General features: G+C 33.9%; 2 protein-coding genes across 3 annotated transcripts; both read right to left on the reverse strand.

The window, feature by feature from the left end:
• Positions 1 to 5474: 5474 nt before the first annotated feature.
• Positions 5475 to 9970, reverse strand: mapda (N6-Methyl-AMP deaminase). Of its 2 annotated transcripts, none has more exons than XM_016237609.1 (10): positions 9788 to 9970; positions 9525 to 9655; positions 8304 to 8364; positions 8140 to 8227; positions 7976 to 8057; positions 7771 to 7897; positions 7610 to 7690; positions 7211 to 7349; positions 6256 to 6356; positions 5475 to 5899 (listed from the first exon to the last, which is right to left on the reverse strand). In XM_016237609.1, the coding sequence occupies exons 1-10, from the start codon at positions 9830 to 9832 to the stop codon at positions 5708 to 5710; spliced, it is 1047 nt and encodes a 348-aa protein (XP_016093095.1). In that variant the 5' UTR covers positions 9833 to 9970; the 3' UTR covers positions 5475 to 5707. The 2 variants fall into 2 exon arrangements, with proteins under 2 accessions (XP_016093095.1, XP_016093096.1); XM_016237610.1 differs by having other exon boundaries at positions 5753 to 5895.
• A 1344-nt stretch (positions 9971 to 11314) lies between these two features.
• cplx3a (complexin 3a) lies at positions 11315 to 13243 on the reverse strand. The gene is made up of 3 exons (XM_016237612.1): positions 12835 to 13243; positions 11799 to 11886; positions 11315 to 11717 (listed from the first exon to the last, which is right to left on the reverse strand). Exons 1-3 carry the CDS (start codon positions 12990 to 12992, stop codon positions 11493 to 11495), a joined length of 471 nt encoding a protein of 156 aa, XP_016093098.1. The 5' UTR covers positions 12993 to 13243; the 3' UTR covers positions 11315 to 11492.
• Between the last annotated feature and the right edge of the window lie 311 nt (positions 13244 to 13554).

The raw sequence follows: 13554 nt of genomic DNA on the forward strand, positions 1-13554 counted from the left end.
TAGATAGATAGATAGATAGATAGATAGATAGATAGATAGATAGATAGACAGACAGATCAACAGAACGATAGATAGAACGATAGAACGATAGATAGATCGATAGATAGATAGATAGATAGATAGAATGATAGAACGATAGATAGAACGATAGATAGAATGAGAGATAGATAGATAGAACAACGGAATGGTAGAACAACAGAATGATAAAACGATAGATAGATAGATAGATAGATAGATCAACAGAACGATAGATAGAACGATAGAACGATAGATAGATCGATCGATAGATAGATAGATAGATAGATAGATAGATCAACAGAACGATAGATAGAACGATAGAACGATAGATAGAACGATAGATAGAACAACGGAATGGTAGAACAACAGAATGATAAAACGATAGATAGATAGATAGATAGATAGATCAACAGAACAATAGATAGAACGATAGATAGATAGATAGATAGATAGATAGATAGATAGATAGATAGATAGAACAACAGAATGGTAGAACAACAGATTGATAAAATGATAGATAGATATATAGATAGATAGATAGATAGATAGATAGATAGATAGATAGATAGATCAACAGAACGATAGATAGAACGATAGGTAGATAGATAGAACGATAGGTAGATAGATAGAACAACGGAATGGTAGAACAACAGAATGATAAAACGATAAATAGACAGACAGACAGATACAGAAGATAGACAGACAGACAGACAGACAGATAGATAGAGCGATTGATAGAGCAATAGGTAGATGGATCTGTCCATTGTCATTCTCTCTTTTTTTAAATCAAGGTCGTGAGTAACAATTGCTCTCACAAAAGTGTAGCTTTCAGCTCCAGAGTCTATCAGAGAAAGCAAACAGCTCTGACTCTGTAAATATGACACAGACGGCTCCTTTCAGGCTCACCTCCAGGTCTGCTGTAATGAGGATGCCGTGGGCTGCACACTTTTCTACAGAGAGAATGAATTCCTAGTACACTCCAGGGTTTTGCTGCTGGAAGATCAGCTATTTTGGGCAACAGAAAGGATTTTTTCCGCTTTAATATGTTCAAATAAATTATATCCTGGAAGAAACGTAAATAACTGGGATCTAAAAACATTTTTGAAGGAACAATGAAAAAAGTGCATTTAAGTAATATTATTTAATAATTTCAGTAGTGATAGTTCACAATAAAGTTCTATACATCCTATACATTAACATAGATAATGCATTAGATTTAATAATATATTTAATAAAACATTTTATTATTTAATTTAGAATTTATTTATACTATTGTTCATTGTGCAATCATAATGCATTGTGTAATGTGCAAAATTAGTATGTAGAAATTGGCATTAACCAATCGCCCAATTTGCAAATAAATCTGATGTGGAGAACAAACGCTGTACTGAAAATCTCAAAAGAAAAATCCATTTAATAATTGTACTTGCTGACTCAGTGATCTGGTTACAGTGAATCTTGAATTCGGGGAGGAAAATTGTCCATCTCTTTAAATTGTCCATCTCACTCTTGAACTGCTCTCTTAAATACTGCATGTGTATATAACATGTCTTAAAAAGATCTTTAGTCTGATGCTTGTGTAAAATACAAAAACTGTGTTTTAATGTAAACTACAAGAGATATGACTTGACATGTCCACTATAATCACAGTATATCATTGCAGCAATCAATAAATCATTCACCCTGCTCACATGGATTCATACAGCTTCAGATCAAATCTGAAATTTCACACTCTGACAAGCTTACATGGATTATTTGGTACCTTAAAATTGAAACGCTACTCATCCAGATGAGCCAATCAGATCATTACAGCCTAAAGAGAAGTATGGAATACTGCAAACTAAATTTGGCCATGCATACACAAAACTTACTATATGTGAATTTAAGTATTTTCCGCATGTTCGTTCCACTGGGTCAATTTCTAGGGTGAAAACCAGATTGTTATTGAAAACAAAATTGCTCATCCTTTATTAAGAAGCATATATTACTGTTGAAAACCCAGTTTGCACCAATACATTCTACCATACGATTCTCTTTCGCTGGCACTCCTGCCACAATTACATGCTACAGTGACTTTAAAGACCCTGCAAGGGCAGCCAAGGCGTTCTCAAGACACCTCTGCTTGGTGCTCATTTTGCAAGGTTGTTTCAAAACAAATCATCACCCTGGGCAACTCTGAAGTGAAGGAACAGCGTGGGTGCAGTTGCAACATGTAATTTTTCAGTAATAATCTTCCAATCCAGCAGGAAAACGACACATTGAATGCAGTTTATGTGATTTATGATTACGCAGATGGTATGTTGCACTAATTAGATGAATAATATGCTGTCCAATTAAACCATCTTTCATTTTGTGCAGTAGTTCCTTTAACACCACATTGTGAAATGAAGACATTACTAGGGGGATGTTGTGTAACATCTAACCCATGGGAAATAGAGGGGAGTAACAGATTTTGGCAACCTGTTGCACTGCCTTGTTGGATTTGGTGGCCCTGCTGTATATCTGCAAATGTTTGCATCAAATCAAAATGCTTTCTAGAGTATGAAACAAAGGATATTAGCTATCATTAGTATGATAATGTGTAACATTTAACCCATTCTGAGTGAATTAGAGGGAAGTAACGGATTTCAATAAACCGTTTCAACTTGTCGGATTTGGTGACCCTTCTGTATACCTGCAATTGTTCACATCAGATCAAAATGCTTTCTAGTGTATGAAACAAATGAGATTAGACATCACTAAAGAGAATTTGTGTAACAAAGTCATTCGGTGGGAAATAGAGGGGAAAAACGAATTTCAGGAATGTGTTATGCTGCCTTGTCAGATTTGGTGATCCTGTTGTATTTCTGCAACTGTTCACATCAGACTACAATGTTTTTTTTAAAACACAAGAGAAGTTTACACATCAACAATTTAAACTCTATAGCATCTGGATGTCAGGGTTATAAAAATTTAAATAAAAAAAATCATAGAGCAAGCTCTCGGAGAGCTCTGTGCACAAGCGCATTCTCACAGTTTCATGTCTTCCTGAAATCAGAAAAACTTGAGCAATCTGCTGCTTTCAAACAATAAAAAAAAAAAAACTTGCTTTTGCAGACAGAGACAAAGCTCATGCTAACACAGCAAATGCATCTGGGCATTGTTGAGGTGACATCAGCAAGACAAGCGTTGTAGTTTGTATGTGTCTGGCATCATTACCAGCTTGTCAAATATGCTTTACAAACAGAAGCAGCATAACAGAGGCCTTGTGAAGAAGATATGCCTCTGTGGAATATCTCACTGGACAGCTGCCAGCGTCATGTGGCTGTTTTAGCCAAGAAAGGAAATTATCACGTCCAACAACGTGATACCACACCTCTCAGAGGTTTTGGAAAGAATTCAAAGCTATTGCTATTATTATAAAATAAACCAATAAAACCAATATTATAGAATAAACCAATAAAATACAGTCAAACTCCACTACAAACAACAAAAATGGGCAACTTAGCAAACTACTATTGACCATTAGGTCATTAACAATGTCATCTGTGTTACTGTCGTATGCAATAACATATTGCATTAAAGCTACTAAATAAGCATGACATGTTGCCTCGAGCTGTTCAGGCTGATTTGAGGAGATTAAAACCTAATCAAGGTTTTTCCACACAGACGAATGTGCTGAACAACACAAATCTAATATGTGGCCTCATTTGTGCAGATGTCATGGTCAAAGATGACAATACGAGTTGTGTTGTGTATTGACTGAATGAGTTGACCTCTGCTCTTTACATCCGCTGGGCAGAGGCCCAAAGCTACAAGTGAATAAATGAGAAACGTGACATGTTAAAAGGTACAATAGGAGGTTCTCTCTTTAAACAGATACAATTGCAAAAACAGCACAAAAGTAGTTGCAGACTAGCTGTGGGCAATAACAGTGAAAATGTTCAACAGTCTTTGAGGGACATGGGGTATGGGTTTTTAAAAAAATTTTTTTTTTTTTAAAGAAGTCTTTTATGCTCACCAAGACTGCATTTATTTGATCAAAAATACTTATGCTTAATATTTTCTTGGAAACTGTGCTTAACCATTTTCAGTGAATGGAATGAAAGTTCAAATGAACAGCATATTTGTAACATTATAAATGTTTTACTGTCACTTTTGATCAATTTAATGCATCTTTATTGGATTAAAGTATTAATTAGAAAAAAAAATTACTGAGCCAAAACTTTTCAGCAGATTATGACAAAGGTAAAAGGTGTGACGACTAGCCCCGGTCTCTCCTGTAATGTAACACCAGCTATAGAGAAAGACCTGAAAACGCATTTTGACATTGATTTTACCCTGTATCAAACACACACACACACACACACACAAAGATACTATTACAGATGTAGGACCCCTATAGAAAACCTCAGGAGAAATAAACTGAGGTGTTACATCTGAGGTGCCCAACCGGGCGCAGTGGGGTCCTTTCTTTCCTCATCCCTACAGATTCCCCTCAAAAGCCTAATATAAAAGCAAGGACTAAACCACAGTGTGTTGGAGAACAGGGTAAGAGGATTCATGGCTTCTCAGAGTGAGTACTGTAGTCTTGCGAGGTTAACTGCATGCTAAGCTCTAACAGACACTTTCAGCTCTGGCACCAGAGTGAACAGGAGATCTTTGAGGCTATAGGCTATAAAGACAGATATATAGTTTGACAACAAAAGCCATTACAGATCTAATCAAGCATTCAACACGACAGAGATCTCAGCTGTGTACCATTATCCAGGAGAGAAATGTCATGAAAGCCGTTCTTGCTTTGCAGTTAAAAAATGAACTGCTGTCCTCTAGTGGTAAACCCTTTCGTTGGTTTAAGTACAAGACTGCTTTTTTTTAATTTTTTTTACCAAGTATAAATTATTTACTAATGAGCAAGGATGGTTTAAAAGCACACAAATTAAATTTTTACGTAAACTGAATATTAAATAGATCACTGGCTATGAAATTAATAAACTTATACGTAATATAATTGTATCAAATAACCAATATTAATACTCAAGGACCTTCAATAACAGTTTATATACTAGTTCAGACATGAATTCGGTGCTTTGAAATAGGGGAAACTTACATAATTAGCTGGAACAATGTGCCTTTTATGCAGTAAACTTCCACTTTTTGTATTTCATTTCAGGGTTTGATGGAAAATTTCAAATTTCCAACAGTGATGGAAAACACGGTAACTGGAGCGAAAATATCATGTTAAAAACAGAATCCAGAAAACAGATCGCTTGCTGCGTTCGTCAAATACATTTTTTGACACCGTAAAATACGAAAATAATAATGTTAGGAACTTTTTTTTTTTTTTGCCAAATATTGAGTATTTCTTAATGAGTACAACTATTTATGCTGAAAATGTCAAATGAAATAAATCACTTTCACACTATTTGTGTAATTAATAAACGTATATTTAATACTGTTGTATTAATAAACAATATCAATATTCAAAAAATCCTCAATAATCTATTATAAATATTAAAATCAATGTAATTTAAACAGTCCAAGGTGTTTCACACAACACATGTATGTATTAGTTCAGATATTAATGCAGTGCTTTGAAATGGAGGAAACCGATATAATTAGCTGCAACAATGTGCTTTTGTGTTTGGCAAACCACCATTTGACAAACTCTGAGGTAGGACTGTTGGTGAAATTTTACAGCTGTCATTCCTCACTGGAGGATCTGCTGTTTGAGCTCCGCCCACTTCTTCTCCAGCCTCTGTTTGATTGGCTCGGGGGCAAAGGTGTATCCAATGGCCTGCTGGGAGAGCATCCACACGGCCTCCTGGGTCAAACCAAAGGTGGAGGCCGCCAGCTGGTACTCTTGAGAGAGATCCGTGCAGAACACACCCTTATCATCTGTCTGATGGAACAGGAGGAACAGGCATCTTATTTTCTAACTCAACACATTTCAAAAAAAGTTTACATTAAACCAACAATGCCTACATTTCTAAGGCCTTTAAATTACTAACATGATCAAAAACTTACTAAGACATGTTATTGGGAGATATGGAGTGACTGGTTTTTATATGCATGGTATACTGTTTTAAAGATATTGCTGATTTTCATTACAAGGTATCAGAATTTCACTTTTTGGCCATTGCAAATCAAATAGCATATTTCTTCCATTTCAAAATTTTTTTCAGACTATTGTTTCATATGTCAGGCTTTACAGGGATAAAGTGTCTGAAATGCAAAAGAGTGGGGAAAAGAACTCACGCAGAGAACACATGCATGTCCTCTCTTATACCAGTACTGGAAGTGATGCTTGTCATATGAAGGCACCGTTTGACCTTTGACATTAGAGGTCAGACACATCTCTGCAATTCAAAATGGTTACATTTAAATAAAAATAGTTTTAAAAAAGTATTATTTAAAGTTCTAGTATGTAATTTTGGAATTATGACAGGACAGTTAATAAAATAAAAGAGTTAATTAGTTAAGTGCTATTAGTTAATAAAATAAATATAAAATAATGAAATGGTTTATATATAAATATTTAATTTTTTAAAAGTTCAAATATGTAATTTTGGAATTACGATGAAAAACTAGTAAAAAAAATGTTTTTTTAAATAAATATAAAGAAAAAGAAACAGTAAATTAGGTAAAAATAAAACAATTCTTTAAAGTTCAGCTATGTAACTAAATGGAATTGGAAACAACTATATAATGAAAAGCTAAAAAAAATAATAAAATAAAATAGTAAAATATAAAAAAAATAATTATTATTTAAAGTTCAAGTACGTAATTTTGGAATTATGATAGAACACTAATTAAAAACTAAATAGTTAATAAAATGTAAAAAAAAAAATATCTAAGCGTTTAAAAAAATACTTAAGTTCAAGTATGTAATTTTGGAATTTGGTGGATGACTAGTTAAAAACAGATTAGTTAAACTAAAAATTAAATAGTAAAATTGTTAATAAAATAAAAATAAAATAGTAAAAAATAAAGTATTATTTAAGTATTATTTAATATTATTATTAATATATTTAAGTTCTAGTATGTAATTTTGGAATTATGACAGGACAGTTAATAAAATAAAATAGTTAATTAGTTAAGTGCTATTAGTTAATAAATTAAATATAAAATAATGAAATATTTTATATATAAATATTGAATTTTTTTTAAAGTTCAAGTATGTAATTTTGGAAGTACAATGGAAAACTCTTACCGATAGGAATATTTTGTTTGCAGACTTTATCCACAAGACTGTCAGACCCGCCGACCTCAGGATGTAGGAAGGTTCCGTGGCCGATTCTATCAGGAGGTAAGTTCAACAGCAGCTCAGACTCATCTCTCTGAGAAGGAACCTGAAATACACATGAACTCTTGCGTAAACCATGTAAAATTATGCTGTCAAATCGATTAATCACATCCAAAATAAAAGTTTGTGTTTACATAATATATGTGTGTGTACATATATATATATATATATATATATATATATAAAAATACACATACAGACGTATATATTTTATTTTGGATGTAATTAATCACGATGAATCGAATTGACAGCACTAGGTTTACCAAAACATCCTTCCAATATAAAGAAGTTTCCATGTGCTCTGACCTCCGAGAGGTGTAGCGCCAGCTTCAGACCGCAGTTCTTGGCTTTTTCAAGTGCAGAGAGCAAATTTTTTCCATGACCCACCTGTAAGATCAAAGATATGGAGAGTGCAGATAGAAGCAACAAGTCGAGTATCAAGTTAATTGCACTTAATCTGAACTCACTGTTGGGTCTCCACTGAGGTCAAGTCCAACTACTACTCCATCACTGGAAAGCAGGAAGTCCTCTGCCAGCTTCACAGTCTCCATGGCAACCACAGGCCCGTGTCTGCGGTCCACGGCTACGAGAAACCTGTTCAAACATTCAAAAATACAGCAGGTGACCATAAAAAAAGCAGGTTGTTACCTAGAATAAATACCTTAATATTACCTGACATCAATGTCAACTTCCTCTTGTTTACACTGCCGGATGGCTTCGAGCACAGTTTCAATGTATCTTTGTTTAGTGAGACCTTTTTGTGACAAAAAAAAATGTCAACAAAAAGCAGAAATGAGCTGCTAATAAATGTTTGACATATAAAATGCTTCTAGTACCTGTTTCAGTCACTTCCCGTGGCGTGCTACGCAATTCCAAATATTTTACACCATCTGCCGCAAACTCTTGGATGACTGCTTTGGCAACCTGTTTGAAAATCATAATTCTGTTTTTAATTTATTCTTAAAGGTGCAAGAGAATAAAACACTGAGTTAACCATTACCATTAGTATGTCCTCTTCTGAATCAACCAGCTGATGAATCACTTTAAAGACTTGAAAACACCTGTTGGAGAAATACACTGACTTAAGAAATAGTTCATTTGTATTGTTATTTCATAGCCCGAAATAACAGCAGGACTAGACGTAGTACACTATTATTAGTATACTTAGTGTGCATTACAAATTGAGTACATTTGTATTTGTATTATTATATTATTTCCAAATATGTGTACTTCTGTAGTATATAGTGGGCAAAAAAAGTATGTGAGATTAGTAGTATGTCCGAATTCATAGTATTCATAAAATAGTAGCCGGATGACTTACTACTTCTGGCGAGATTCTGAACAACACAGCACAACAAACTTTGGAAACAAGTTGCAACATATCGGAATTAGCACAACTCAACGAAATTAGTCCTATGCGTTGTGTTGAGGCGATTTCGTTGTGTTGTGCACTACTGGGCAACCATACAAACATGAGGCCAAGGGGGAGGATTTGTGAATGGTAGTGTAGTGACGCAACCGACGCTAGAAGGTCACAAATCCCCACTTTTTAGTAAATGTAGTACATTTTAATAATAATTTTATAAGGAATTATTTTAATGTTGGATCCAATCCTCCATGTAAATAACAAAAAGGCTTAAACCTCACCATATAGGCAACCGTGGCCCATCATCTGGACATTACTTTAAAAATGTTATTTCTAAAAACAAAGGAAATAACATACACAATTATTCATGGATATATCCATTTATAATGAATGTACTTTCTGCAACACATTAGTTGAAGATAGTTAACATTTAATCTTTATTGCCCTTTCTCGGATTTCATTTATAATTGGACATGACAGGGAAAAAAACTTTACATTTAGAAACATATTTTACAGAAAAAAAAACTAAATTACATAACTATAATCTGTAATTATTTTAATACAATTTTGTAGGGAAAAAAAAATCAAGAATAACTCAACTCATGTCACTGCCCAATCGTTAACTTTTTACAGACAAATGACAAAATCACGGATGTAGTACGTCTGGTTTACATTCATACTAAGTACGTACTTGTTCAAAGGAAGTACATACTCGGAGAACAGGCGATTTCGAACGCAGCCAATTTCTAAGATTTTTCTCTTACTTGTTTTAAAGGTTCGTATCAGTACATTCGTCCTAACAGATGGACTCGAGTGTGTTTATGTGATGTGTGTAGTTCAGTGCTCGACACGCACTCGTCCAGTGATCGGCGCTGTCCGCGGCGGATGGCGGTCATGCTGTGCTCGATGTTCAGATGCGGCTTGCGCTTTATAAGCGTCTCCATCGTTTCAAAACTGACAGAACCATTAAGATGTGCGTGTAACTCCTGAAAGAAAAAACACACCGAATTTAATTTCATTAAGTGTAATTACTTGAATTAATTTATTTACACACATTGGATTGAGCTCATTAAACGATAACGTCTGTTTTATTAATGGACCTGAAAAAAATGTCCTACCACTTTTGGCAGCTGACGATAGAAGACATCCGCTTCGGTATCCATCTCAGTTTTCGTTAACTTTATGAAAATGTGTATTTTGAAGAGACTCCTGCGTGTGAAATAGAGATGAACTAATTTTGACACATGGAGACGGAATGTTTTTCCTGCAGCACCAGCGTTGCGTTACAGAAATTAATCTTAGACAACATCGACCTCTAACAATGGTTCCCATGTTCATATTCAAGTTAAACTATCAGCAAACTTTCGTTTTAATTTGAGTATTTCTAGTTTTAGTGATTCTGTTGTGTTTGGTCATGTATATGCACAGGTATTATTAATTTTATTTCAGTTTGAGTTATTTTAGTTGGACTACATCAGGTAAACCATAAATGAAAATGACAAACTAGCTGAGATAAATAAGAATAATAATGAGTTTAAGTTTTTTTAAAATATTTTATTTTAATTCACTTTTATTTTATTTTGAGTACAACAGTGACTGACATTAAATTTTAAAAAATGTCAACGTTCTACACAAAAGATAAATAAACAATGACTGTTCACAAGTTTTGGTGTTCATAAAAAAATCAACATATGTTTTATATACACACTGCACATAAATACATCAAAATATTGAGTACATAAAAAGGACCAAATACATAAATTGTTATTTATGTATAATTTAAACAATTTAGTATTTTATACATTATATTAATAATACATAGCCTATTATACATATTAGCAATATGCATTTAGCAGACTGGAATACTGTATTTTGTACTATTTTCTGACTAATTTGGATCTTGATATTTTAAACACTGAAGAACAAACAAGCAGAAAGTTATTATCTGATAATTATTGGCTTTAGCCACAATTATGATAAAGTGTAACGTGTATACACACTGTAAAAAAAAATCCATAAAATTTACGGTAAAAAAACGGCAGCTGTGGTTGCCGGAATTTTACTGTAAAAATACAGTAAAAGTTATACCGTAAATACCGTAATTTCATTAACTGATGTAATGTTAATATACCAACCTATTGAAGTACTGAAATCTGTTTTGTACCTTTGTAATACACTGATAACCACCAAATGCCGGAGGTGATGAGAAAGTCACATGATGAACCAAAGCCCATCATTCACACAAACACCAAACACCATCATGGTAACACACATGAAACTGAAATAATGCAATAAACATTCATTTAACAACATTAGGTGTAACACACAACCCTAATATACAAAACTGATAAGAAAAAACTGAAAAGAAACATAGTTATTTCAACAAAAAAACATCAAATTTTAAATGTAACGCAGGGAATTCTGGGAATGTCAATTTACGGTTATTCACTGTAAATTATACGGTATTGTTCACTTCCAAAAATGGTATACTACCGTAAAATTTATGTCCAATACATGTAATGTCCAATACAGTTTTTCACCGTATATAGTAGGGGAATTTACCGTTAACCATTTAACAGGTTTTTACTGTAGCATTTTTACAGTATTTTACCGTTAAATTCACGGTCATTTTTTACAGTGTGCAGTGTAGCAAACATTATTTGCGATCTCAACAGACACACTTCAAATTTATATATGATTGCTTGGCTTTGGGTAGGCGCTTGTCTTTCATGAATCAGAGATTCAACTCATTATAGGTATGCTGTTTATGGATCATATACAGAAAAACATCTGGATCCTCAATCAGCAGTCCAGCTCTGTGTATTACATGACCTCACACTTTTCAGCAGACTGTTTAAGGTCTTCGATGGTGGACTGGGCCTTTTCTTTTAGCTGGTCTATATCTACGTTCTGAATGTTGGTCAGCTGACCCAGGACAGACTGCTTGTGCTCCTCCTCCTGGTTGTCTTCGGCGATCATCTTGGCCAGCTCTGTGGGCAACTCCACGTCATCTGCCGCAGCCTGAATTTGTGTCTCGTCCAGTTCACTCTGTTAATAAAAAATAGAAGTTAATAATGAAATAATGAATTACAGTGGTTCATACAGTGCATTTTACAAAGTGATGTTTACTTTTGGAAGGCGATATTTTTCCCTGAAGTGGCTCCTGACTGTGGCTCGCTCAGCTTTCTTTTGGGCAAAGCTGGCATCCCGCTCCATCCTAGCGGGTAAATAAAAGTCGGTTAAACTTAAAACATTTTTTGTTAATATATATTTGAATAAAAATAAATATAAAAATAATACAATTAAATATAATTAAATACGCTTACATTTTTTTAAATTTAATTTTTGCTAATATTTTTAAATAGTATAAATATTAAAAATAAATCAAATAAATAAATATATATTTTTTAAAGAAATTACTTTGCATAAACATGATCCAATATAAAAACATTTTCAGTGTACATTTGAACCTTTTGTGTGCGTGTGTGTGTGTGTGTGTGTAGGACAATGTAATACGATGCCAAACGAAAATGCACATAAAGGAAGAAAAACAGCTGCATATGCATTTCTCCAGAGGAGTCACTGTCCTTAATGCCAAACCAGAGAAACATGCATCTGGAGAGCAAGGTGACATTGATTAAACCACAGAAATACAGTAAACTGGAGATAAACATGGACCTTCTCTATATCTCCTTGTATTACATTTGAACAAGTGACTCTGCATTTTGTGTTAAATTCAAATAGAAGGGATAGGGATGTTATAATGTGGTATAAAATGTTTTAAAATAATTATTATGGTGACATTCATCCGGGTTCTCATTTAAGATTCATGTGCATCTGTGGATGTCTATGTAAGGAACATGTGCTTTATTTATTGTTTGTTTGTTTGTTTGTGAAGTGGAATTTGTTGTTGGAAAAACAGAATAAAATATAACAAAGTAATTGTCTGACAATTAATAAAATTAAAAAATTAAAAAACTTGATATTCATTGGTTATTACCAAACGTAATAACGGAGGGAAATGATGCATATATACAAATGAAATAAAATGCATTTGATTAAAATTGTAACAAAAAAATAAATAAATAAATAAAACGTCATATTTTGTCATGACCAGTCGGCTAATGAAACAGAAAGAGAAGGATATAAAAGTGATGAATCTTACTTCTCCTCCGCCAACTGTTGTTGATATTGCTCAAACTCTTCTTGTGTCATTCCCTTCCCTGCAGCTTCTGACTGTTCTCCTTCTGCTTTTTCTTCTGCTAGACCCCCGGTAAGATCCTTCAGCTGCCCTCCTATCATGTGTTTGAACATAAAAGCCATAGTTTTGTCTGCAGAACAGGCTACAGATATGAATCGCCTGCTTTGTGGATAAGATGTCAGTCACTTGAGAAACTCTTGCTTAGTAATGTCTCGTCCAACTATTGAGAAGAAAACAAAGACGCCACAACGACAGTCGATGTTTTTCTTTCTTCAGCTCAATTCAAGTTTCAGCACCAAATATTCATGACCTGTACAACTCTCTCTCTCTCTCTCTCTCTCTATTTATGAAGTAACGCGCGACTTCTGATTCATGAGGCTTCTGCTTGCATGACTGAAGGTGAGGCTCAAAAACAACAACAACAAAACAATATAAAGTATACTTTTAAGTGCATGCTGTAGATATTATACATAGCCTGCCCTACACAGACACGTAGTATGTAGGCTATGTTCTATAAACCGCCTCCACTTCACAAGATCCTACAATAATTGTAGCACATAAATACAGAAATGTAGACATCAGATGTTTTTAATCTTTCATAAAATTCTATAACATGGCCTAGGTCACACTACCTAGTGTTTTGTTGTAGATGTGGACACTGTTTGTTCTGGATGTATAGCACAC

The sequence above is a fragment of the Sinocyclocheilus grahami genome, unplaced genomic scaffold (assembly GCF_001515645.1).
Source record: "Sinocyclocheilus grahami isolate Dianchi unplaced genomic scaffold, SAMN03320097.WGS_v1.1 scaffold520.1, whole genome shotgun sequence".
Lineage (NCBI taxonomy): Eukaryota > Metazoa > Chordata > Actinopteri > Cypriniformes > Cyprinidae > Sinocyclocheilus > Sinocyclocheilus grahami.